The 25,939-nt window shown below is 43.0% G+C and overlaps 1 protein-coding gene across 5 annotated transcripts in view; it reads right to left on the reverse strand.

Moving 5' to 3' along the window:
• Fancc (FA complementation group C) overlaps positions 1-25,939 on the reverse strand; it is a 178,368-nt gene that overhangs the window by 25,707 nt on the left and 126,722 nt on the right. For all 5 annotated transcript variants that reach the window (XM_076836736.2, XM_076836733.2, XM_076836734.2 and 2 more), the window contains 2 exons: positions 12,156-12,320; positions 613-769 (listed from right to left, as the gene is read on the reverse strand). In XM_076836736.2, coding sequence (XP_076692851.2) covers positions 613-769; positions 12,156-12,320 — 322 coding nt within the window. The remainder of the gene's footprint in view (positions 1-612; positions 770-12,155; positions 12,321-25,939) is intronic.

The raw sequence follows: 25,939 nt of genomic DNA on the forward strand, positions 1-25,939 counted from the left end.
CTGTTTTGGTCTCTTGACTGCTACTGCTCCTCTGGTGAAGAGCAAGAGGCTTATTTTTAAACTGTTTCTGTTAACTGATTCCTCCTCTCCCTTGGCCACAGATCTTCATTTTTAGAAAACTTTCCCCTCGTGTTGAAATAAGAAATAGTATCTCTGAAAAGCCTTCTGTGCAGTTCCTGGCCTCCTTGGGCACCCCAGGCCTGCAGGGCACCTGTGGCAAAGGACAGGGGGGCCGGGGAAGAGCAGTGCTCAGCCTCCTTCCCAGGTACCACCATCCTATGGTGTGGGGAGAAAGCGGGACGCGGACAGAGCGGACCGCATTCCGACAGGTGCAACAGGGAGGTGCCAATAAAGTGCTCCTTTGCAGAGCCCCCAGCACCTTTGCTGTCTAAATGTCCATCCTGTGAATACACCATCTGAGGCCCAGGGATCATGTGGCTCTCAAACCTCTCCCCCTAGGCACCAAGTGCATAGAACAGCTGGCGAACCGGGTGCTTTCTAGATAAAATGTACACATCCGTTTCCTATTTACACCCGCCCCACCCTCGACTCCAAGAAACGATGCCCAGCATTTCCCTAGAGGATTCTCCCCTCACCAAGCCTCGCACGCACCAGTAATGAATCTTTGATAAAGCACTCGATCTCTCTCAGACGATGCCTCTCACTGGAGACGAACTTTTCAAAAAGACGCAGCACTGCTCTTTCAAGGCTGGGAAGGTGCCGAAGCCACAGACTGGTGACAGCCGCCACTGGGAGAGAGATCTTCTTCCTTTCAGTGAGAAACAAAGAGCGTCAGGTAAACACGGATCCTGAAAAAAGAAGGAGCAACACTCACCGTGCGACGCCCACCCAGCGCAGCAGGCCTCCCGTGGCCAGAGCCAGAGGGAACGTTCATGGCACCCAGGAACAGTCACTTTGTACTCATTTGAAAATAACACGACTACACTGGTACCTAACTCACCATCAGAATCAGAGAAATGTCAGAAAAGAAATCTGCACTCAAGAAAGATAAGCAAATTGACAGTGAAGAAAGAAAAAGAGAGGGATGAAAAATGAGTGGGAAACAGGTCTCGTATGTCCAGGAAAACGCAGGCCCAAACTTCAGAAAATAACAGATGACCTTGGGAAAGCTGCTTAACCTTCACACCTCAGTTTCCTCATCTGTGAACTAGGTCGGAGGGTCCACCCAGTAACACACGCGCAGTGCTTAGCACAGCGCTACTCTGTCAATGCTGAAGAACTCTGTTTACAAATCTGTTGCTGAAAAGTTAAAAAATACTTTTTATTAACAATTCACACATGGTGGTTATGAGGAGCTGGTACAGAGCAGACCTGAAACATGGCAACTTCATAAAAACCATTTCTTGCAGCTGTTTCTGCTGGAGGGTCCTCCGGTGTCAGTGATTTGGGGCTCTAGCTCCCCTCCTGGGAGGGACTGAGGGGCAGGGGTCTGATTCTGCACCCCAGCCCCCAGGGCTCCCTGCCCTTACCCTCCTGTCCCACACAGAAGGGTGCTTTCAAGGTCTGCACAGGGGCTTACTGTTATTAATATGTCCTGGCCACAGGTGCCCTGTAGGCCCGGAGCGTCTGAGGCGGCCAGGGACTCCACAGCAGGCTTTTTAGAGAAACTATTTCTTATGTCAACATGAGGGCAAAGGCCCCATTACCCCTTCAAAGACCCCTTCAACCCCTGTCCCCTCACTGTGACTCCTGGGCCACTTCTCTGCAGAGCTGGTGGGAAGCCCAGGGACCAGTGTCTTCGCGCTTTGTCCTTGCACCCACCTTGTCCTGGAATGACCCAGGGCAAGGGAAGCCAGGGGGATCGTGGAGGACCAGGTGGAGGGCGGGAGGGCCTGGGCATGGCCTGCCTCTGGGCTCCTCTGATCTCATGTCCTCACCCTGAGCTTCGACTTAGCAGGGACCCCAAGCAGGGCCCCTTCCTCCATCCCGTCGCCTCCCACACCTGGCAAAGAGCTGCTGCAAGCCCACAGCCCTCCATGCCAGCTGTGCCTGACTCAGGTGGAAAGGGGAGAGCGGACCAGCACTGTGAAGGATCGGCCAGGGGCTCTGCTGGTGGTGTGTGGACTCAGGTGCAGCAAGCAGAGGCACCACAGGCCCGCAGCGCCCCAGCTCCAGGGCGAGCTCTGCCTGGTGACAGGCTTTGGGGAGGTGCTGGCTGCATGGAAGGTGGTGAGAATGGATGAGGAGCTAAGGCAGGAAGCGCTGCGCAGGAGAGGAGGGCCTGGCACCGGCCATGCCCAGAACACGGCACTCAGGCGTCGGTGGAGAAGGAGGAAATGCAGACGGCAAGCGAGCGGGAGGGCCGCACCAGGCAGGCCCTCGATGAACACAGAAGAGGGTGAGGGGAGGAGGGAGCGGCGGCGAGGGCAGGACTGGAGCTGGGCCTCCAGAGGGACGGCTGCAACAGGAGGACACCAGGCGGAGTCTGTGTGGCCTGAAAGTGGAGTTTGAGGACCACAGGGCCGACTGGTGATGGACAGGCACCTACTGCAGCAGTATCACAGAGACCAAGTTAGAAGCCATTGGGAAGTGTGTCCTAGGAACAACGGGGTGGAGTAAGACCCACGGACACTGTGGCACATGCTCCTTTTTTTGTTTTATAATAAATGAGCTGGGTCTACATCCCCTGAAGGATGTCCAAGGTAGGGTAGTTAAGAAAAGGTTCCAGAGTGGTACGTACAGTGTGACAGTAGTTGTGTTGTTGTTCTGTACTTAAAAGCTACTTTAAGAGGAAGGAGGACTCCTTTAAGTAGACTACTGTGTGTTAATAGGAATATCAGGTATGGTTATCAGAAGTTGGGGGGGAGACAAAGGGAGATCATTTTCTGTATTGTGCTAACCTGATAAAATGAACATACATCTTGTGGAATACTTTGTTTTCTTGTAAACAGAGGTTGAACCCAGGTGCTCTATCACTAAGCCACATCCCCAGATCTGTATTTTTTGAAACAGGGTCTCACTGAATTGCTCAGCTGACCTCAAACTTGCTGTCCTCCTACTTCAGCCTCCCAATTCACTGGGATGGTAGGCGGGCACCACCACGCCCCGCTGGGGAAATTTTAGAGTCAATGAAGTAAAAAAGAAAAACCAAATGTTTTCAGGGACGTGGGCATTTTCACTCTGCTCAATGTGTGTTAGTTGGAAGCTCTACGGTCGCCCTTTATCTGCACTCTGCTTCTCCAACTCTCTAGGCACCGGTAAAACCGATGAATTGAAGAAACTGGAGAAGATAAAGCATCGGCTCCCTCAAATCCCTACCTGGCCGCCAGGGGAGTTCCTGTGTTGAGCAGTGCTCTGGGTGACTGGCGGGGCAGCAGGGTTTATGGGTAATACTTTTATGATTTTCCTCCAAATGGCAAGGAACAGGGTCCGGGAGAGGCTGTCACACAGAACACCTGATTTTTAGCACTGGATTTCTTGTTTTTACATTTATTTTTTTTTAGATGTAGGTGGACATATACCTTTATTTTATTTTTATGTGGTGCTGAGGATCAAACCCAGTGCCTCCCGCATGGTAGGCAAGCACTCTGCTGCTAAGCCCCAGCCCCAGCCCCAGCCCTTAGTGCTGGATTTCTGACAAGAAATATCTCCTGCCAGTAGACTCTTCCAGATAGGTGCTCCTCGACACTGAGAAAACTCAGTTTCCCCCGAATACTCAGCATGATGGGCAGAGATTGCTCCTCCCTCTCCAAAGAGATGGAGTAGGTGAAGAAATTGGCTCAGCTGCTTATTAAATAATTTTGCTCCAAATTTATTTCTGTTTTTAATAGCTATTAAAAATGTAGAATTAAATCCTCCACTAGAAAGGTTCTTAATGGAGGTGCCCTTCTGAGGGATGATTCTGAAGGTGCCCAGAGGGGCAGTTGTGACATTCACTCTTCCAATCAGCAGGCAGCAAAGGGCTGTTCAGGCCACCAGAGGACCCACGAAAGTTGGGTCCAGTTACTGCTGGGGAATTGCTTAATCCAAGAAACCAGGAAGGATACTCTGTGCCACCCTAATCACAGGTTTACTTGTTAATCGCATGCTTAGTCAGCGATTTCACTGCTGTGCTCAAAAGACCTGACAAGAACAATTTTAACAATTTTAGACCTGACAAGAATAAACTTTAGGAAAAGTTTATTTAAGGCTCACAATGTGGAAGGTCTTCATCCACAGACGGCTGACTCCATTCCTGGGGCCTGGGGTGAGGCGGCACATCATGGAGGAAGAGTGTGCTATAGGAAAGTGTGCGGACGTGGTGCCAGAAAGCAGGGAGAGAGCTTCCCTCACCAGGACAAAATGTAAACCCCATCAGGAAGTGGTACCACTCACCTGTGATCCTTGATGAGGCAGAAGGATTGCAAATTCAAAGGCAGCCTTAGTAATTTAGCAAGGCCTTAGGCAACTTAGCAAGATCCTGTCTCTAGATAAAATATAAAAAGGGCTGGGGATGTGGCTCCTTGGTTAAACACCCTTAGGTTCAATCCTTAGTACCAAAAAAAAAAAAAAAAAAAAAAAAAAAACCTACCACAAAACAAACTATAAACCCCAAAGGCATGCTCCCAGTGAGCCAGCCCCTCCACCCTGCCTTGCCAACAGGCATCACCCAGTTAATCCATTTGAGTGGATTAACGCACTGATTAGGTCAAGGCTAAACTTTCTTGCATTGTCTCACACATGAGCTTTTGGGGACACCATGTATCCAACCATAACACCCCCCCAAGAGATACACCAAAGGGAAAGTCTGCCCCGGGCACTGTGGTGCCCAGCAAGGCGGGCAGCCAGGGGAGGCAGTGCCACACCACACACACCACAGCTCCTCATGATCACAAATCCGCATCACAGATTTTCACATGAAAACCTTTCGATGACTGATTTTGTGTCCCTGAGGTTGGCGGGAGAGGTGGGTGGAGGATGGCGGGAAGCCTCCAACCATGGAAGAAAAGAAATGCTGGGCAGGTCCCACACACTCTCTGCTGTCTTTCCGCCCCTGGCATCACACCGACTAACATTCATTTATTGTATTTGATGATTACTTGAAGACCAATTCTTCTCTGAGTTGAAACAACATAAAACCAGGAGGTTTGCGGTGGTGAGCCTTTTTTTGTAGCTTATTTTTTGTTTTTAGAATCAGATTTCCCTACTATATAAATGTGGGAAAGGCGTTGGAAATAAACCGTGGCTCCTCATATTAATTTTAGTCAGCTTTTTATTTTGTTGTTGTTTATTTTGGTAATTTGACTTGTAGGAGCAAACTACCCATGAGCAGATTATTCAAGGAGCGTGAATGAGGTTCTTCTCATTGGCCACTAAATTCTTTATTACTAAGCATCTTGGAAACCATATTAGCCCCTTTGGCAATGGGAATTGAGTTTATATTTGACTTTTGTTTACAGATCCTTTTATGGGGGGGAGATTAAAAAATTTTAATGTGAAATACCAAACATAATATAATTAATAAATAAACATAATAAAACTTAACACTAAGCCTACTATAATTGCTGTGAAGGTCAACATCGTAACAGCACTGTGTTACAGTTCTGGAGTGCTCCCTCTGCCACCAGACACTGTACTCAGCCTATGATAGGCACTGACCCTATTTAGATTTAGATGTGAACATGCATCCCAATTTGCATGGGACAAGTTCATAATTACAAAAGGGAGCCCCTCTGATGCCCAAAGTGTTGTGTCAAGATTATAAGTCACATGGTCACCCTGCTTACCACTCACGGCCACTTCATGAGGTTAGCTGGTGGTCAATTACTCCTCCTACCATGAGCTCTTCATGCTCCCAGAACATTTCTCCACTAATTGTGCAGAATCTTTCATCCCCACATCAACTAGTTCACCATCTCTCTGGACACCAGCCGGGTGCCCAGTGATTCAATTCAATTCTGACCCTAAGTGCCCTGGGTTAATGCAGACATCATAGGTTAAGGGCTCAGCCCTATAAACTGTCCCCTCTGCAGATACCAATTACCAAGGTGGTGGTGGGTTCCCTGTTTTCTGACTATAACTCTGAAGTTGCCATAATCCCCTCTTCAGTTTGATAATTTTCTAGAATGGCTCACAGAACTCAGAAAGGCATTTCTCTTACTCTTATTACCAATTTATTATAAAGGACACAACTCAGGAGCAGCCAAATGGAAGAGGGTCACAGGCAGGGTGTGGGAAGGGGCTTGGAAGGGCCTCTCAGGTGTACCACATCCCAGCATACTTCGGTGCTCACCACTCTGGGATCTCTTCATGCCCCGAAGTTTTGGGGTTTTCATGGAGGTTTTGTTATATAGGCATAAATGACCCATCATTGGCTTGGTGACCAGGACCAATCCCAGAGGTTGGGAGTGGGCTGAAAGTTCCAACCCTCTGCTCACTGTGGTTCCTTTGGCCACCAGCCTCAGCTTGAAGCTTCCCAGGGGTCACCAAGAGTCATCCCAGAGCATAACTCAGGTGGGGCTTATGAAACAAAATCCACTCTTCTCACCTTGACCACTGAGGAAATTCCAAGATCTTAGAAATGGGACAACGGCCACCTGCGTATTTTGTACTACATCACAGTACCACAGTTGTGCGTTTATTCTTCTTTCCATTTGTCTCCTGGCACCTTCACCCAGGCATGGAGAAGAGCGTCTCTGTGCAGCCTCAGACTTCTCTGTGTTTCTGAGGTGATGGGTTTGGATTCACCTCAGAGGACGTGTCATGCCAAGCCACTTATGTTCTGAAGATTTATGAAGGAGCCTCAGAGCCCTCCCAGAAAGGTCTATGCAACTTGCAGCCTGCAGGTGGCTGTGACAGCGACCCCTTGGGTCAGATGTGAAGAGGCGACACTTGTGGGAAGGAAGAGGCTCCTCTGGTTGTCTAATCTGCAGGGGGCGAGCATGCTCGGGGGAGGGAAGATGGGCAGGCTGATTCTGGAAACACGGCAGTACTTGGAAGCCAAGGCCAGAGATCCCCAGCTGATCACAAAACAGACATTCCACTGGCGAGTTCTGGTAAGGCCAATGGGTCAAAGAATTGCGTGGTTTTGAAATGACTAGGTGGCCCACGAGGGGACACGTCCAGGGGCCAGGGTGGGGTGGCAATGGCCCCCACTGGCTGACTCAGCCTCCCTGTGTCAACATGTGGCGGGGATGCTCTGTACAGGGGAATGTGGCCATGGACAGGCTCCAGCCCTACACCACACTGGGAGAACTCACTGAGCCGAAACCGTAGGAACTGGACAGCTGAAGGCCACCCAGCAAGCATTTCTGGACAGTCTGTGCCTGCGGATTAGCAAACATGATGTTTTTCCAAACCAAATACATTTTATTAGCTGTGGAGGGAGAGTGGGCTATCACAGGACAGCAGCGCAGGGCCGCTGCCTGGCTCTCCTCCTCGCTGGGCACTTCTGGAACAGCTTTCTGGGGTTCCACAGAGGATGCCAAGGGCTATTCCACTCTTGTCCTCCTTAACCCAACTTTGCTGAGAAAGAGGACTGCGTGTTGAGGCTGAGAAGGCCGCGGCCTTCTGTGAGAGGTAGCCTGTGAGTCAGGAGCCGGGCTGCCAGGGACAGGCAGGGCTTGTGCGTCCAGACAGATGTCCTGCAGAACGGCTGCGAGTGTGAGGAATCAAGTGGGCAGGGAGGACCGTTAGAGCTCCAGGGGTGGACTCTGTTAAGTGGTGCAGAGGGCGACACCTGGGGCACTGTATAAACTGTCACTTAATCTCTGACCTCAACATAGAGAGGTCAAACTGCTCGGGAAATTCAGACTGGGTGTATTTTGACAGAGGGCTTAAAGTAGGTAGAAAAAAGGACGTGTTTTATTCTTTAACCATGAAAATTAGTTTTTTTTTTTATTTTATTTATTTTTTCACAATACTGGAAATTGAATGCGGGGATGCTCTCTCTACCAGTGAACCACATCTCCAGCCCTTTTATTTTGACCAGGGTCTCACTAAGTTTCCCAGGCTGGGCTGGACCTCTCAGTTCTCCTGACTCAGCTTCCCAAGTAGCTGAGATTGCTGGGGTGTGCCAGCACACCTGGTTAGTTTATTTTAAAACAACAAATGACAAAACCTATTTCCTTTCTAAATCTTACTTTAATGAAGTCCTGGATATAACCTTTCATAGGAAATGAATTTAAAATGTACATTCATTTTTTTTTTTTGGTACTGACGATTGAACCCAGGAGTGCTTAACCTCTGAGCCACATCCCCAGCCCTTTTATATTTTATCTAGAGACAGGGTTTTGCTGAGTTGCTAAGGGCCTTGCTGAGTTGCTAAGGGCCTCGCTAAGTTGCTGAGGTTGGCTTTGAACTTGTGATCCTTCTGCAACAGCCTCCTGAGTTGCTGGGATTAAAACGTGTATTCTAATTTTTAAGAGTTACATGTGAAAATTTAAACCCTCTCCTGGGAATGACTTCCTCTGAACTAACTGTAAGAACAACACAGTTTTGAACTTGTTCATTTTCTAAATGCAAAGGTACAATAAAAATCCATCTGAAGATGGAGAAGACCTACTTAAAACATCAAACGGTTCAAAACGAAAATGCCACAAAACCTAGAAAGTAAGAGATGTCTAAAACTCAGGCATGAAAAATACATCAGCCATCACTCTAAGATGGCAGAAGTAAAACTCAACAACGAGAAGACAGACACATGCTCTTTGTTAGGGGACAGAAAGCCTCAACCTCACAGGGATGCCAGGTCTCCCAAAATTCATCTGTGCTCCTAACAGGACTCATTCCTAAATAACATTAGGGGTCTTTCCTGAGGCCAAACTGTTTCCCAAGTTTACTAAGATAAAATAAGCAATAATATGTACACACATACACATAGATAAATTGAAAATTCACTAAACTAAAACTAGAGGAGAGCCAAGAAGGAACTAGCCTTAATTCACAGTAAACACATTAAGACTCTACTACTTAAACAAAATGTACTGGGGCACGAATACCCAGCAGACAAAGAGCCACAAAGGAAGATAAGATAAGCCCCTGCATTCAGACCTAGCACATGACCAAAGGCGCATCCTGAGCCTGGGGCAGAGGGTGCTTGTGTCCTGTAGCCCAATGCCAGACCACAGGTTGAAAGCGCTGTCAACCAGATCCCCTGAAGCCCTAAACTCTAAGACAAGTTGTGAGATACTTAGGGGACTTTAATTCCTGACTATATGTGAAATGATAAGAACTAGTGTCAATTTTGAGATGTAATGACTATGTTTTTAGATATGCACTGAATGGAAGGGTCTATGGAGATAATAGTTCTCCAATTTCTCTTTAAAAGCATTTAAATAATAAAAAAAATAAACAAAATATTTAAAAACTATACTTTTAACAAAATCTAATGCTCGTCATAAGTAGCAAATATCATTTTAAAGCTACATCAATAATCCTTTAAAGCTACATCAATAATCCTGTATACGCGTATTGAATTACATACTGCAACCCAAATAAGTACAGTGAAGAAAATTTCTCTGAATAAGGAATAACAGCTCTGCACCTTGAATTCTTAAAAAAATGAACAATTAGAATTTCATTTTCTGAGACTGCATAGAATCTGGAAATTACTACACCAAGATGGAATTGAGAAGAGAGGAACACTGTTGGAAATCACTGCAGAGAAAGCAACTTCCCACTTGCTGTGATTCTCAAAGTGAGTCCACAGAACCCTGGTGGGGAAGAGGGGGAACTGAGACCCATTCAGGGCTCTATTAGATCCGAACCATCTTCTTAAAAATGTTCCATGGCATTAACTTTTTCCTCTCATGCTCAGAAGAGTGCCCGCGAGTCATGCGGAGGCTGCGTGACACCTGATGGCACTAGGTCTCTAACACTCAGTGGGCCAAGTTCATGTATTTTCAGAGATTAACATGGTTTCTCTCTTTTCCTCTCCTTGCTTTTGCTATCTTTAGCTATACCTGATATATTAGCCAAAAAAAAAAAATCACTATTTTAAAAACCTGATATTTTCCTTTGTGTGTACATGGAAAGATAACAAAAAACAAGTATATTTAGTTGGTTTTTTCAGCAGTAACTTTTTTTTTTTTTTTTTTTTTTTTTTTTGCTACTGGGGATCGAACTCAAGGGCACTTAACACTGAGTCCTTTGTATTTTTTGAGACAGGGTCTTGCTAACTTGCTTGGGGCCTTGCTAAATTGCAGAGGCTGGTCTCGAACTCGCATTCCTCCTGCTTCAGCTTAGAGGTGTGCACCACTGTGCCCAGCTGTAGCTCTAGACTTAATACATAGTTCAGATTATTTTGGAATTCACCAATATTTTACTTAAAAACTAAACTTATTTATATTGTATCTTCTTAAGTTTAAGAATGGATTTCTGGCTTTAGAAAGGAGGGTTAAGCTTTGCTTTCTTGTTCCCAGCTCTTTCACCAGAAAGAGGTAACACAACACATGGGAGGGTCCTGTGATTCCCGGGGTGGAGGCCTTTACTCCAGAAAGTGGCTAGATAAAAGCCAACAGGGGAGGAAATGGTTTCTCGTGTGGTTTTAGAGTCTGTAATTCACCTTCCTGGATCTTACGCAACAGAAGTCTTCATGGATTTCAACTGATCATTAAGAGTCTAAATAAAAGGAACCAAATGGGCTGGGGGTGTGGCTCAGTGGCAGAGCACTTGCCTAGCATGTGTGAGGCACTGGGTTCGATCCTCAGCACCACATAAAAATAAATAAAATAAAGGCGTTCTGCCCATCTACAAGAAATTTAAAAAGGAAAAAAAAAAAAAAGGTGAAACCAAATGATCTCAAAGTATGTGCTAGATGTGAGCCATGATCTTCCCGCAGACAGAACTGTGGCTGCCTGACGCACAGCCTCACACCTGGCTGGCCCTGCAGTGTGGCTCACAGCGGCTGGTCTGCTCTGATGGGACAGAAGCAGCAGTGGTGACTGGTGACACTGGGAGAGCCCCCTGCATTCCTCAGCGCCCTGCCCTCCAGGGCAGAGCTGACCTTTTAGACTGTCACCCTTGAGAGCACTTGTCAAAGTCCTGACAAAAGGAAAGCACGCACGCAGGCTCTTCTGCTGGTGACCCAGGCACGGCTGACGGCAGAGGCACCCACACAGTCTGCAGCAGCCTTTTCCCCCTTCATGGAAACATACTGAAGAACGACCAGCAGACAATGACCACTCACACTTGGGTCTTTGGCACATACTTTCACAAAAACTAGCAAAGTGACTGGGTCACCTTAAGGAAAACAAATGACAAAATCTGTGGCTCATGATACGTTGGAGCTTTTGAGCAGAAATTAGGATTTTGGAAAATCTGTGAAGACCAACGTGAGTTTGGCTACTTTCCAACATGCAAAGGCATTTCTGATGACACTGGTGGTGGCAGTAATGATTTTAAGTTTTCATGCTGCACAATGAATTATTTCTATGTTTGGAGGATCTGCGTAACCAGTCAATGAACCAAGACTTTCCAAATGAACCCTGTGTGATACACCAGTGGGTTTTCATTTAATGGCACTCGAAAGGCTCACTGTATAACTTCAGATTCCACACGACCACCAATCTCTTAAAAAATGACCATTTTTCAAATTTTGGTGAAGCATCAAAGCAAAATATTCACAAAACCACCGGAGATGGCTATTACAATGTTCCCGCCTTTCCCACCACAAACCTGTGTGAGGCTGAATTTTCTTTAAATACTTCACCCAGGACAACGTGTCCCACCAGATGCAGACGTGAGAAACTAGTTGTTACAAAAATGTGAAGACTGCCATTTCTGCCAAACAACTTTTGATTTGGAAAATATCATGATTTTTTCATAAAAATATGGTATTTATGTTAACATATGGTCAATTTATTATTTTTTTAAATTAAGTTTTTGTGTTCTTTTTGCGGAACCTGGGATCAAATGCAGGGCCTTGTACCCGCATGCTAGGCAAGTGCTCTACCACCTGCTACAGACTAGAAAATATTTTTAAAATGTTAATTTCAAATATGATATAGATAGATAGATTGACTGATAGATTGATCCATAGATAGAACCCATATTTTAAAAGGCTCTGTGGAATCATCAATAATTTTTAGGAGTGTAAAAAGAGTTCTGAGATCAAAATGCTTGCACAATGGTGTTGTCTAGCATCCCCAATGCACGGAAGCATTCTAAGTAGAGGAAAAATGGAATGGACAGAAGGCTAAACGGACATTACTTACAGCAAAAAGGCCTCGTTGATGGCTTCAAAGAGCTCGGGCCAGAGGACCTCCTGAGGCCCTTGGCCATGGTAGGTGAGCAGGGCCTCCACCAGGGGTTGACAATCAGGCAGAGTAACAAGAGGGACACAGATGCGTGACAGGGACATCAAACGCTCAGGAGCCAGCCTGTGGAAGGAGTAGAATAGGAAATACCCAAATCTGAGAGCCACAAACATTAAAAAGGTCTAAAATCCTGATGTGAAGAGATGGATGGCAGGCCCCTGTGCTGGCCTAACAGGGAAGACCTCATAATCAGGACTCCAGGAAGGAGCCCTTGGGCTGCCATCCTGTTGCAGTGTCACCAAGACTTTACCTGGGACCACATCTACAGTCCCCTCCAGCTCACCAGGCTCCAAGGGGACCCCAAGTTCCTATTCCAAGTGTCCTTCCCAATGCTGCCTCCATGGACCTGCCCTGAACCCTCCCTCCATCCTGGTCCTGGCCAGATGACCACCTGTGCCTGGCTACGCAGTTGTCTCCTGTCTCCCTGCTTCTGCCCTTCCTCCCACTGCTTATCATTAGAAGGTTCCAGCAGCTCTCCAAAACTTCAGACCATGTGACCATCTGCTCCAGGCCCTGCAGCGGCCTGTCCCCACTCACATGGTGAACAAGTGAAGTCTCTTGCGGGCCACACTGCTTCCTGTGACGGGCCCCCTTCTGTTCCTTGGGCTCTACCTCCTTCCACTCTTCCCCATGTCTAAAGCTGCTCTGAATGCTGAGCCAGGCCCGCTGCTCAGCCTGCCTGTGAGCACAGCCAGCACCCTCGCTGCTGGGAGGTCTAGATTTAGCACGGCCTTGGCAGTCTTCCCTGGCACGCCCTCCATGCACTGGCCATCATGTGTGGCAATCTGAATTGAAATTAAATAAAACCAAACATCCAGTGCCTCCAAGGTACTTGGCACCTTTCAAGTGCTCACTGGGTACGTGAGGCCAGCGGATCCAGGATTGGACAGTGTAACTCACAGGCATAGATGAGACAGCAGACAGCACCTCTGGCCCTCAGAGCTGCAGGTCCCTCTCACCCACACAGGGGTGCTCCGCTAAGCTACATCCCAGCCCATTTTGTTTTTGAGACAGGGTCTTGCTAAGTTGCCCAGGCTGTCTTTGAACTTGGTTATCCTCCTGCCTCAGCTTCCCGAGTCACTGGGATTACAGGTATGTGTCATGTACCCTGTAACCCTCGTTCCCTTTTATAACGAAGTTTTTACTCTTATCAAATTTAGAGATGCAACTAAATCATCTGTCAAACAGTTCTTGGAAATTATGGAAAACAGAGGCATCTCGCTCCCTCATCTCTGGGTAACCACTTCCAACCTCACTCCTCACGTGTTCCATGCAAAGGCCCACCTCAATGGGACAGCCACCAGATGACACAGAGAAAAGAACCCAGGATGCTGCCACTGGGGGCACAGGCAGACACACACAGCCAATTTGGAGCATAATCAGCCTGGCCTGCACCTCTCCTGATCAGTCATCAACTGTCTGTAAAGGGCCCATTCCACCTTGCTGTGTATCTGTACTGAAATGAATACACAGATAACTGATGGTTCTGTGTAGACCAGACTGCGACGTGGCAGTTAAATGGGTGAACCAGACCTATATGACTCAAATACAAAAATTTCAAATAATAATAACGAATGAGGAAAGCAAGCTGCACAAAGATCAGCACAAGGTGACGTTACTCTTGTAAAGCCTTGAGATACCCCAAACAACACATCTGAGACGTCACAGTGTCCCCAACATGGCCGGAGGAGTCTCCACCCACTTCTGAGGCATGCTTACTCCTGGGGACGGGAAAAAAAAAAAACAAGATGGGACAAAGACACTTTTGACTTTAATTGAAACATTTTATTTTCTTAAAAATATCAATTATACTTATTAATAAAATGTTTACATTGTAAGATTTGGACAATGGGTACAACATAGATTTTCTGTATGTCAAAGTATCTCACAATTAAATGTTTAAAAACTAAAATACAAGGTTACCAGGTAAAATATGAAAATGAAAAGAGACAATTTGTAATAAAGGAGCTAATTCCTACCTCAGGTTCTTATCCCCAAAGCAGCAAAGCAGTGTATGAAAACCTAATCATCTTCAATCAGCCTTAGATTGCTTAATATTTCCCCTGTCTCTGGAGTACTTTTTCCCTTTATTTATATCTTTCTGAGCTCTTCCCACTATTTATTTGGTTATATTGGTCTCTAAAGAGAGTTATTTGTGCTTTTCATTTTATCAGTCAAATCAATGGAACAATTTCTCAGGTGTGTTCAAATGAAGAATCTGAGTACTTGCGGGTAAACATACTAAAGGCAAAAAATCAAAACACCTTACTAGTTAACAGGATATTGTTCTGATCTACCCAGTAAAAGGAAACTGAGAGCATCATTGCTAAATCAATTGCGCCACATAAATTTAACCAAATGTGAGTCCAACAAATCACGAGGAACTGCCCACCTGTGTGGTCTTACACTCTGTGGTAGCTTGTTCCCACAAAGCTCCATGTTTGGGACATGTGCACCAAGAGGTGGCACAAAACAGAAGTGGGACTGTCACGGTTATTCCAAGCATGCCAGGAACCAGGAGGCTGGGTGTTCTTACACACAGCCCATGAATTGTGGCCTGTGAACTTGTTCACCTGATTTGGGTGAACACCAGAATCAGACCCAACTCCAGATGCACTTCTGAGAGGCTGTCAGGGTGACAGGATCAACTGCCAAACTCTTCAATGGGTTCCTCAACTGAACAACTGGTCCCTGTTGTGGGGATCAAACTGCAGAGAGAGAAATGTGGGCTTCTGATGTTCTATAGATACCAGCCACCAACCAGTTATTGTTTTTTTTGGAAATAGCAAGCACCTGTTCCAGGTCCAAACTCCCTTAACCACCACTAGGAGAGTGGGCTGGTTGATACGTTCGTGATGGCTGAAAAGTGTCTATCGGTGCCAGACTGCGCCTCATAATTATCTCTTTGTTGAAGATGCCTGCTTTTCAGAAGCATATAGACAAATTCCTTGGCATAAAGCTAGGTCCAGGGAAGGAGGTCTATGCTGGCACCTCTGTCAGCCAACAGCAGCACGGGGGAAATGGTGATTAGGTTATTCCCAGTGAATGCAAATCTGTGATGTAATCAGAATTCCTAACTGGATTTACTAAGACCAGGCTGAGTCTGTGCTAGCAGAACATCTCCCAACATGAATTTACCCTATGAATCAGCCTCCTTTTATCAGAGAAGACATTCAGCATTTGTTTTTTCGGGATTGGCTAACTTCATTTAGCTAACTTCACATATTCTCCAACTCCATCCATTTACCTGCAAATGCCATGATTTTATTCTCTTTTATTGCTGAGTAATATTCTTTTGGGTATATATACCACATTTTCTCTATCCATTCATCTACTGAAGGATACTTAGGTTGGTTCCACAGTTTTGCTACTGTGAATTGTGCTGCAATAAACATTGATGTGGCTGTGTCCCTGTAGTATGCTGTTTTTAAGTCCTTTGGGTATAGACTGAGGAGAGGGATAGCTAGGTCAAAAGGTGGTTGCATTCACAATTTTCCAAGGAATCTCCATACTGCTTTCCAGATTGGCTGCACCAATTTGCAGTCCAATCAGCAATGTATAAGCATGCCTTTTTCCCCATATCCCCACCAACACTTATTGTTGTTTGTATTCTTAATAGCCCCCCATTCTGACTGGAGTGAGATAAAATCTTAGAGTAGTTTTGATTGGCATTTCTCTAATTGCTAAAGATATTGAACATTTTTTCATATATTTGTTGGTTGATGGTATATCACCTTCTGAGATGTGTCTGTTCATTTCCATGGGCCATTTATTGATTGCGTTATTTGTTTTGGGGGGCTTAGCTTTTTGAGTTCTTTATATACCCTAGAGATTAGTGTTCTATCTTATGTGCAAGTGGTAAAGATTTGCTCCCAAGATGTAGGCTCTCTATTCACCTTACTGATTGTTTCTTTTGCTGAGAAGAAATTTTTAGTTTGACTCCATCCCATTTATTAATTCTTGATTTTAATTCTTACACTATAAGAGTCTTATTAAGGAAATTGGGGTCTAATTCGATATGATAGAGTTTTGGGCCTACTTTTTCTTCTATTAGACCCAAGGTCTCTAGTTTAATTCATAGATTCTTGATCTACTTTGAGTTGAGATTTGTGCCTGGTGAGAGATAGGGATTTAATTTAATTTTGTTGCATATGGATTCCCAGTTTTCCCAGCACCATTTGTTGAAGAGGCTATCTTTTCTCAAAGTTATGCTTTAGGTGCCTTTGTCTAATTACTATAACTGTAATTATGTGGGTTAGTCTCTGTGTCCTCTATCCTGTACCATTGGTCTAATTGTCTATTTTGGTGCCAATACCATGCTGTTTTTGTTACTATTGCTCTGTAGTATGGTTTAAGATCTGGTATAGTGATACCACCTGTTTCACTCTTTCTGCTGATTGCTTTAGCTATTCTGGGTCTCTTATTTTTGCAGATGAATTTCATGACTGCTTTTTCTATTTCTATGAGGTCTGTCATTGGGATTTTGATTGGAATTGCATTAAATCTGTATAGTGTTTTGGGAGTATGGTCATTTTAATAATATTAATTCTGCCTATCCAAGAATAAAGGAGATCTTTCCACCTTCTAAAATCTTCTTTAATTTCTTTCTTTAGGGTTCTGTAGTTTTTGTTGTAGAGGTCTTTCACCTCTCTTGTTAGGTTGATTCCCAAGTATTTAAAAAAATTTTTTTGAGGCTTCTGTAAATGGGGTAGTTTTCCTCATTTCTTTTTCAGAGGATTTGTCACTAATATACAGAAATGCCTTTGATTTATGAGTGTTGATTTTGTATCCTACTATTTTGCTGAATTCATTTACGAGTTCTAGAAGTTTTCTGGTGAAATTTTTGGGTCTTCTAGGTACTGAATCATATGGTTGGCAAATAGTGCTAATTTGAGTTCTTCTTTTCCTATCTGTAACCCTTTAATTTCTTTCTTCTAATTGCTCTGGCCAGTGTTTCAAGAACTACATTAAATATAAGTGGTGAAAGAGGGCATCCCTGTCTTGGTCTAGTTTTTAGAGGGAATGCTTTCAATTTTTCTCCATTTAGAATGATGTTGGCCTAGGGCTTAGTATAGATAGCTTTTACAATGTTGAAATATGATGCTGTTATTCCTAGTTTTTCAGTGTTTTGAACATAAAGGGGTGCTGTATTTTTGTCAAATGCTTTTTCTGCATTTATTGAGATGATCATAAGATTCTTATCTTTAAGTCTATTGATGTGATGGATTGCATTTATTGATTTCCATATGTTAAACCAAATTTGCAACCCTGGGATGAACTCCACTTGATCATGGTGCACTATCTTTTTGATATGTTTTTGTATTTGATTTGCCAGCATTTTATTGAGAATTTTTGCATCTGTGTTCATTAGAGATACTGGTCTGAAGTTTTCTTTCTTTGATGTGTCTTTGCCTGGTTTTGGAATCAAGGTGATACTGGCCTCATAGAATGAGTTTAGAAGTACTCCGTCTTTTATTATTTCCTGAAATAAATTGAAGAGTATTGCTATTAGTTCTTCTTTAAAGGTCTTGTAGAACTTGGCTGGGTATCCATCTGGTCCTGGGCTTTACTTGGTTGGTAGACTTCTGATGGTGTCTTCCATTTCATCTCTTGAAATTGATCTGTTTAAATTGTGTATATCATCCTGATTCAATTTGGGCAAATCATATGACTCTAGAAATTTGTCAATGCCTTCAATATTTTCTATTTTACTGGAGTACAGGTTTTCAAAATATTTTCTAATTATCTTCTGTATTTCTGTAGTGTCTGTTGTAATATTTCCTTTTTCATCACATACGTTAGTAATTTGAGTTTTCTCTGTCCTTCTCTTCATTAGCATGGCTAAGGGTTTGTCATTTATGTTTTCAAAGAACCAATTTTTTGTTTTGTCAGTTTTTTCAATTGTTTCTTTTGTTTCAATTTCATTGATTTCAGCTCTGATTTTAATTATTTCCTGTCTTCTACTGCTTTTGGTGTTGATTTGTTCTTCTTTTTCTAGGGCTTTGAGATGTAGTATTAAGTCACTTATTTGTTGACTTTTTCTTCTTTTAAGGAATGAACTCCATGCAATGAACTTTCCTCTTAGTACTGCCTTCCATAGTGTCCCAGAGATTTTGATACATTGTATCTATGTTCACATTCACCTCTAAGAATTTTTTAATCTCCTCCTTGATGTCTTTTGCAACCCATTGTTCATTCAGTAGCATATTATTTAGTCTCCAGGTGTTGGAGTAGCTTTTATTTCTTATTTTATCATTTATTTCTAATTTCACTCCATTATGATCTGATAGAATGCAGGGTAATGTCTCTACTTTTTTATATTTGTTAAGAGTTGCTGTGGCATATGATCTATTTTAGAGAAGGATGTATATGCTGCTGAGAAGAAAGTATATTTGTTCATTGAAGGATGAAATTTTATATATATATATATATATATATATATATATATATATATATATATATATCAGGTAAGTCTAAGTTATTGATTGTATTATTGAGTTCTATAGTTTCTTTGGGTGATCTATCTAGTGAAAGAGATGTGTTAAAGTCACCCAGCATTATTGTTTTGTGGTCTATTTGACTCTTGAACTTGAGAGGAGTTTGTTTGATGGACATTTATATGCTCCATTGTTTGGGGCATATAAATTTATTCATGTTACTTCATGTTGATGTATGGTTCCCTTAAGCGGTATGAAATATCCTTCTTTATCCCTTTTGATTAACTTTGGCTTGAAGTCTGCTTTATTTGATATGAGGATGGAGAGCCCTGCTTACTTCTGCAGTTCATGTGAGTAGTATGACTTTTCCTAACCTTTCACCTTGAGGCTGTGGATGTTTTTTCCTATGAGATGAGTCTCTTGGAGGTAGCACATTGTTCGGTCTTTTTATTTTTTTTTAATTCAATCTTCCAGTATATGTCTTTTGATTAGTGAGTTTAGGCTGTTAACATTCAGGTTTATTATTGAGACATGATTTGTATTCACAGTCTTTTTTTAAAATTTTTGTTATTTAACTTGACTTTGTTTCTACTTTGATTAGTTTTTCACTTCGTGTAATATCTCCCTTTGCCAATTTTCATTGTCATTTTTCAATTCCTCTTCATGGAATATTTTGTAGAGGATGTTCTATAGTGCAGGTTTTTGAGTTGTAAATTTTTTTAACTTTTCTTTATCATGGAAGATTTTAATTTCATCATCAAGTCTAAAGCTTAATTTTGCTGGATATAAGATTCTTGGTTGGTAGCCATTTTTTTTTTCTAGAGCTTGATATATGTTGTTCCAGGATCTTCTAGCTTTCAGGGTCTGGGTTGAAAAATCTGCATATAATCTAATTGGTTTCCCCCTATATGTAATGAGTCCTTTCTCTCATGGATTTCAATATTCTGTCCTTATTCTCTATTTTAGGCATTTTCATTATAATGTGCCTTAGTGTGGATCTGTGACTTTGTACATTTGGCATCCTGTAAGCCTCCTGAATTTGGTTTTCCAATTCATTCTTCATGTTTGGAAAACTTTCTGATATTATTTCATTGACTAGATTGCTCATTCCTTTGGTTTGGAACTCTATGCCTTCCTCTATCCCAATAACTCTTAAATTTGGTCTTTTAATGTTATCCCATATTTCGTGATTGTTCTGCTCATGGTTTCTTACAATTTTCACTGTGTGGTCTACATTCTTTTTAAGATTATATATTTTGTCTTCATTGTCTGAGGTCCTGTCTTCCAAGTGGTCTATTCTGTTGGCGATGTTTTCAATTGAACTTTTAATTTGGCTTATTGTTTCTTTCATTCACAGGATTTCTGGGTTTTTTTTACAACCTCTATCTCCCTATTGAAGTAATTTTTTACTTACTATGTTTGTTTATGTAGCTCTTTGTCAAATTGATGATTTGTTGCCTGTATTTTCTCTCTTATATCATCCTTTAATTCACAGAACATTTGAATTATGTACATCCTGAACTCCTTCTCTGTCATTTCTTCTGCTGTGCTTACCATGGATTCTGATAATGTGGTATCCTGATTTGGTTGGGGCACCTTTTTCCCTTGTCTTTTCATAGTACTTGTATGTCTTCCCTTCTAGCACTGTGGATCCTAGGCATTACCGTTTTTACCCTATAGAGTCATAATGCCTCTAGAGATCCAATACTTCTCCTCTGAGGTGAAGGACAATGTTAACAGATCCCAATATAAACAATATACACCCTAAAAAAAAATATTTGCTATTAAGATGTTTACAGTGTGGTCATAATGTGCAGAAACAGTGAATTAAATTATTATCTACAATATACTCAGTAGGTTTGTAAAGGGGTTTACAGTTTTTGACAGTGGACCCGGGGTGAGGAGCACAATGATATGCCGAGGAGGTAGGAAGTGAGGATATAGAGTTATTACATCTTAGGAAGTGTGAAAGAGAAATCTAAAGAGGAAGATTAGGAGCAGGAGAAGGGAGAGGAAGTTATTTGGTATACAAGTTAAGTGGGAACACACAGAGTTCATAAAACAAAAACACATATATACTAAGAAAAGAAAAAAGGTTATAATAATAGAAGTTGGTGGGGGAAAAAAGAAAAGAAAAAAGAATATACAATACAGCTGTAATATACTATTCAGACGTCCCAGTTCTCAAAATCCTAATTCATGCAAAGTAGTTGGTTTCACATATATTGGGGATATGAGGGTGGGAGAATAGAAAGGGAGAGAGAGAAAAAAATCTTGAAGGAAGAAACCGGGATTGTTTCCTGCTTCCCTTCTCATCCAATAGGTGGGGTCGTCTGTTGTTAGCTGGTATCTCTGCTCTCAGGATGGTGAAGATAACCAGGGTGTCACTATGCTGGGGTAGCAGTTGCTGGGGAGAGGGGAAGTTAGAAATGGGGTACCTAGCCATCCAGAGTTCCAACCTGAGCAATGCACCCACTGAAGATGGTGATGAAGGTGACCCAAGAAGGAGGCGCCTGCTTTCAGCCATGGGGTGTCAGGTTGGGTGGGGGAAGTGGGAGATGGCGTTGGACAATGAGTTCAGAGATGAACTCTATGGCATGCAGCGTGTGGCTGTTGGCTGACTTCACAGCTTGTGTGAGGTTCTCGGGTGCAGGCAGGCCACTGTATGTAGTGAACTATCTCCACTGCCGCAGAGTGCCAAGATGGAGGCGACTGGGGAGCCCCACATTGGTAGATGGGGGTCTACACAGGAGTGGCAGCTGGAGTACCTGCTTGTGGGAAGCTTCCGGGTGTCCTGCATGGGAGCAGTGTCCGTAATTTCTGCTCAGGTGGGTGGCCGAAAGTACTGAAGCTGATGGTCCTGCTGGGGTAACTGGTAGTCCTGCGCAGGCGACCTACTCTGACGCTGAGGCCTGGAGCCCCGTATGAGCATGGTGCATTCTCACTACTTGAGTCTCAGGTCACGGAGCGACACTGAATGCTGCCTCCCTCTGGCCTGCCATCTTGGATCTCCTCCGTGTCTTTTTCTTTATCTCAAAGAATTTTAGAACTCAACAAGATACATTTTTTCTATGTACTTTTCTAAACGTGCTGAGGCCATACACAGTTTTCAGGGAAATGCAAGGTCTACTTGGAGTTCTTTTTCGTGTATCAAAAGCCTGAACTTTAAAAGCAACTCGATGCCCATTCTTTGTGAGTGCTTTGATGAGCTTTTAAAGTCTTATTTTTAAGAGCTAAAACCAGGAAGTTCTGTTTGCCATCCATAAAAGAACTTGCACCCCTAAAAGTCTGTGACGGACTCCGCCTCGAGTCCACAGTTCTCTAGTGAACTGTGAAGTCAGCCAAGCTCATTCTTGTGTCTCGAGGAGAAACTGACTTCATGACATCAGGTGGCAAAATGGCACTGTGATGACACCTAAAAGACAGCTGCCAAGCATGGGGAGCCACTGCGACTGTCCTCATTACTAGTTAGGACAGAGGTGAGGATACTTCATTACTTCCTCCCACATATCTGAAGCTATTGGTACATTTTTAATATTTACAAGTCAAAAAGGCTACGTCAGAGTCCACCAGCGGGCAGGCCACTATGCTTAACTCTAGGCATTCCTGTCCATTTGTGCAGTGGAGACTTATCATGTTTTTCCTTTCACTAGCATGAAAGTACAAGCAGCCGAATATCCCCCAAATTTAAACATTATCAACAATGCCGTGCTGTCTTTCTGTGCCCCCCTCCTCAAGGGGTGGGTGTATGTATATATGTATGTGTATATATACATTATTTTTTTAATTTTATTTTTTTACTTTTTGCTACTTGAATATTTGAAGTCCATTTCAAAAGATCCAAAAAGCCTTGTAGAAAATATAGAAATTGATCTCATAACTTCAGACACACAGACCATCAAAGGAACAAAAAATCTGGGAGTCAATTTAATTTTTTTTTTTGCATTATTTTTAGAGGCCTGATAAATGGTCTTGCCATTGCATTTTAAATAGAGTTTCACTTGTCACCAAGTAAAATCAACAATTTAATGACAGAATGTTTAAATTCTCTCTTGTTCTTTGCAACAAACTGTCTGGGAGGAGGACATTAGGGTCCCTGTGAGCACTGCCAGTGGCCCATGTATTCCTGTGGGCTGTGGCAGCCAGGATGGAGGCTGCGACACGACCTGGGGAGGCAGGTGCCCTGGATTCTGTGTGGCACTCGCTGAAGAGCTGCTCTGGCCACGAGGTAGCTGGAATGCCCAGGGCAACCGGCCTGAAGGAAGCTGCACCCTGCGACCTGTGTCCAGGTCCTGGCAAGCTGCAGGCCAAAGGAGGAACTGCAAGGGCCGCACCCCGAATCCACAGAGGGCTGCCTGTGGTCTGCTGCATCTGGTAGCCCCAATACTACCTCAGTTTATAGGAGCCTTTAAAGTACTTCTAGTACCTATACTGACCACAGGAAGAAAGGATGGAGACAACTCTGCCTTATTCCTGACCTCGGAGGGAAAACTCAGTCTTTCTCCACTGAGTATGAAGTAAAAATACCTTCATTATGTTGAGATAATTACTTTCTATTCCTAGTTCATCGAGTGTTTTATCATGAATGGGTGTTGAAGTCTGTCAAGCGCTTCTTCTGCATTAACAGAGATGTTCCTGTAGTTCCTCTGCGCCATCTTCTTGATGTGATTCATGGATGGGCCCCTGTATGTGGGCCACCCTGCATTCCAGCAGTGAACTCCACTCAGTCATGCATAATCCTTTTCATGTGCTGTTGACTTCAGTTTTTAGAATTTTGCCAAGAATTTCTGTAACAAGACTCACCACAGATGCTAATCTATTTTCTTTTAGTAGCTCTGCTTGATTTTTGGTGTCAGGGTAATGATTGCCCATGAATCTAGTTTGAAAGTATTCCTTCTTCTTCAATTTGTTGAAAGTCTGAGAAGGACTACTATTAATTCTTCTTTGAATGTTTAGTAGAATTCTTCTTTAAATGATTGGGATAAGCCATCAGGTTTTGAATTTTCTTTGTTCAGAAATTCTGAATAATTGGTTCTGCCTCTTTAAATAGTTATAAGTCTGTTCAGATTTGGGGGGCACTGAAGATTGAATACCGGGGTGCTGTACCACTGAGCTATATTCCCAGACTATTTTTATTCTGAGACAGGGTCTCTTTAAATTGCTGAGGTTGGCCTGGAACTTGTGATTTTCCTGCCTCAGCTTCCTGAGTAGGTGGGATTATAGGTGCCAGCAGGCCCAGCTATTCAGATTTCATTCAGGTTTTTTTATTTCTTCATGCCTCAGTCTTGTAGATTGTATGTTTCTAGAAAATAATCCATTTGTTCTGGGTTTTCCAATATGTTGGAAAATAATTGCTTACAGTAGTCCCTTATGATTTTTTTTTTCCCATCACAGGATATTGAATGGGGTACTCCACCACTGAACAACATACCCAGGCCTTTTATTTACTTACTTACTTCCTTAGAGACAGTTGTCTCAAAGATATTTTCTGAGTTCATTGTGATTTCTTTGACCCACTGGTTAACACTGTGTTAATTTACACATATATGTGTGAATCTTCCAGTTTTCCTTTTGCTATTGATTTCTATATTTGCTTCATGGTGATTAGAAAAGAAGCCTAATATAACATCCATCTTCTTAAATTTATGACTTGTTTTGTGGGCTAACATGTGGCCTATCTTGGAGAATGTTCCAAAGGTCCTTGAGTTGTGCTATTCCTAGGTGGAGTGTTCTGTGTATGTTCACTAATTCCAATTGACCTTCTGCATTGCTCAAATTCTGTTTTTTTTTTTTTTTTTTTTTTTTTATTGATCTTCAGCCTGACTGATGATCTATCATTGGAAGTGGGATACTGAAATCTCCTACTATAATTGTTACTATTTCTCCCATCAATTTCTTTCTTTCTTTTTTTTTTTTGAGGGAGGGGTCTTTGGGATTAATCACTTAGCCACATCCCCAGCCCTTTTTATTTTTTATATTGAGACAAGCTCTTGTTAGGTTGCTTAGGGTCTCCCTAAGTTGCTGAGGCTGCTTTGAACTTGCAATCCTCCTGTCTCAGCGTCCTGAGCCACTGGGACGACGGAGTGTGCCACCACACCAGGCTCTTCCATCACTTCTATCAGTGTTTGCCTCACACATTCGGGTGCTCTGCTGTTAAGTTCATGTATAATTATAATTGTTGTATCCTCCTGGTGAACTGACAGTTTTATCGTCATACAACTTGCTCCTTGTCTCTTAGGACAGACATCTGATGTCAGTAGGGCTACTCCAGCGCCCTCTGGGTTACTATTTCCATGTTACACCTTTTTCCACCCTTTTACTTTCAGTCTGTATGTGCTCTGATATCTAAAGTGAGCCCCTTGTACACATCATGTAGTCGGGTATAATTTTACCATCTATTTAGAGACACTTTTGCTTTTGAACAAGGAGTTTAGTCCATATTCATTTACAGTAAGTGTGCTGACTATCTTCCTCGTCTAGTTATGAATTTTGTTCTGCTGCTGCTTTACCTATGTCTCCTGCTTTGACTGCTCTCTCACTTTCCTCTGTGAACCTTTTGCAGGTATTATCTTTGCTGTTACTATGCAGTTTACAAAAAGCACTTTAAGAGTGTTAATAACATATTACAAATTAATAACCTTAATCACATACAAAATTCTACTCATTTACATCTCCTCCCCAGTTGTTATCAATGTCACAAATCATAATTTTAATAGTCACCTAGTTTTAGTTATTTTATGCCTTTATCCTTCAAGTTCTGGGCCAGTATTAAAAGCAATTCATGTACCAATATTATTATAGTACTACAGGATTTGGCATTTATCTATATATTCAATTCACCTGAACCAGAAAGCTTTAAATCTTTGTATGCTTTTATTTTGCTGTTGAATGTCCTTTGATTTCAACATGAAGAACCCTGTTTAGCAGTTCTTGCGAGGTAGGTGTGGAGGTGATAAACTCCCTTGGTTCTGATTATTTGAGAAGGTCTAATTTCTCCTTTATTTATCCCTTATTTCTCCTTTATTCCACACTCTCTGGCTGTGATATTTCTGCTGAGAACTCTACTGGTAGCCTTATGGAAGTTCCCCTGTACAAGAAGAGTCAGTTTTCCAAGTTGCTTTTAAGATTTAACTTCTGATGGTTTGATTATAGACGTCTTGATGTGGGTTTCTTTGGATTCATCCCACTTGAAGTCCTTTGAGCTTCTTGAATCAGGATGTCCGATACCTTCCTCAGATGGGGAAA

Source organism: Callospermophilus lateralis, chromosome 17 (genome assembly GCF_048772815.1).
Source record: "Callospermophilus lateralis isolate mCalLat2 chromosome 17, mCalLat2.hap1, whole genome shotgun sequence".
NCBI lineage: Eukaryota > Metazoa > Chordata > Mammalia > Rodentia > Sciuridae > Callospermophilus > Callospermophilus lateralis.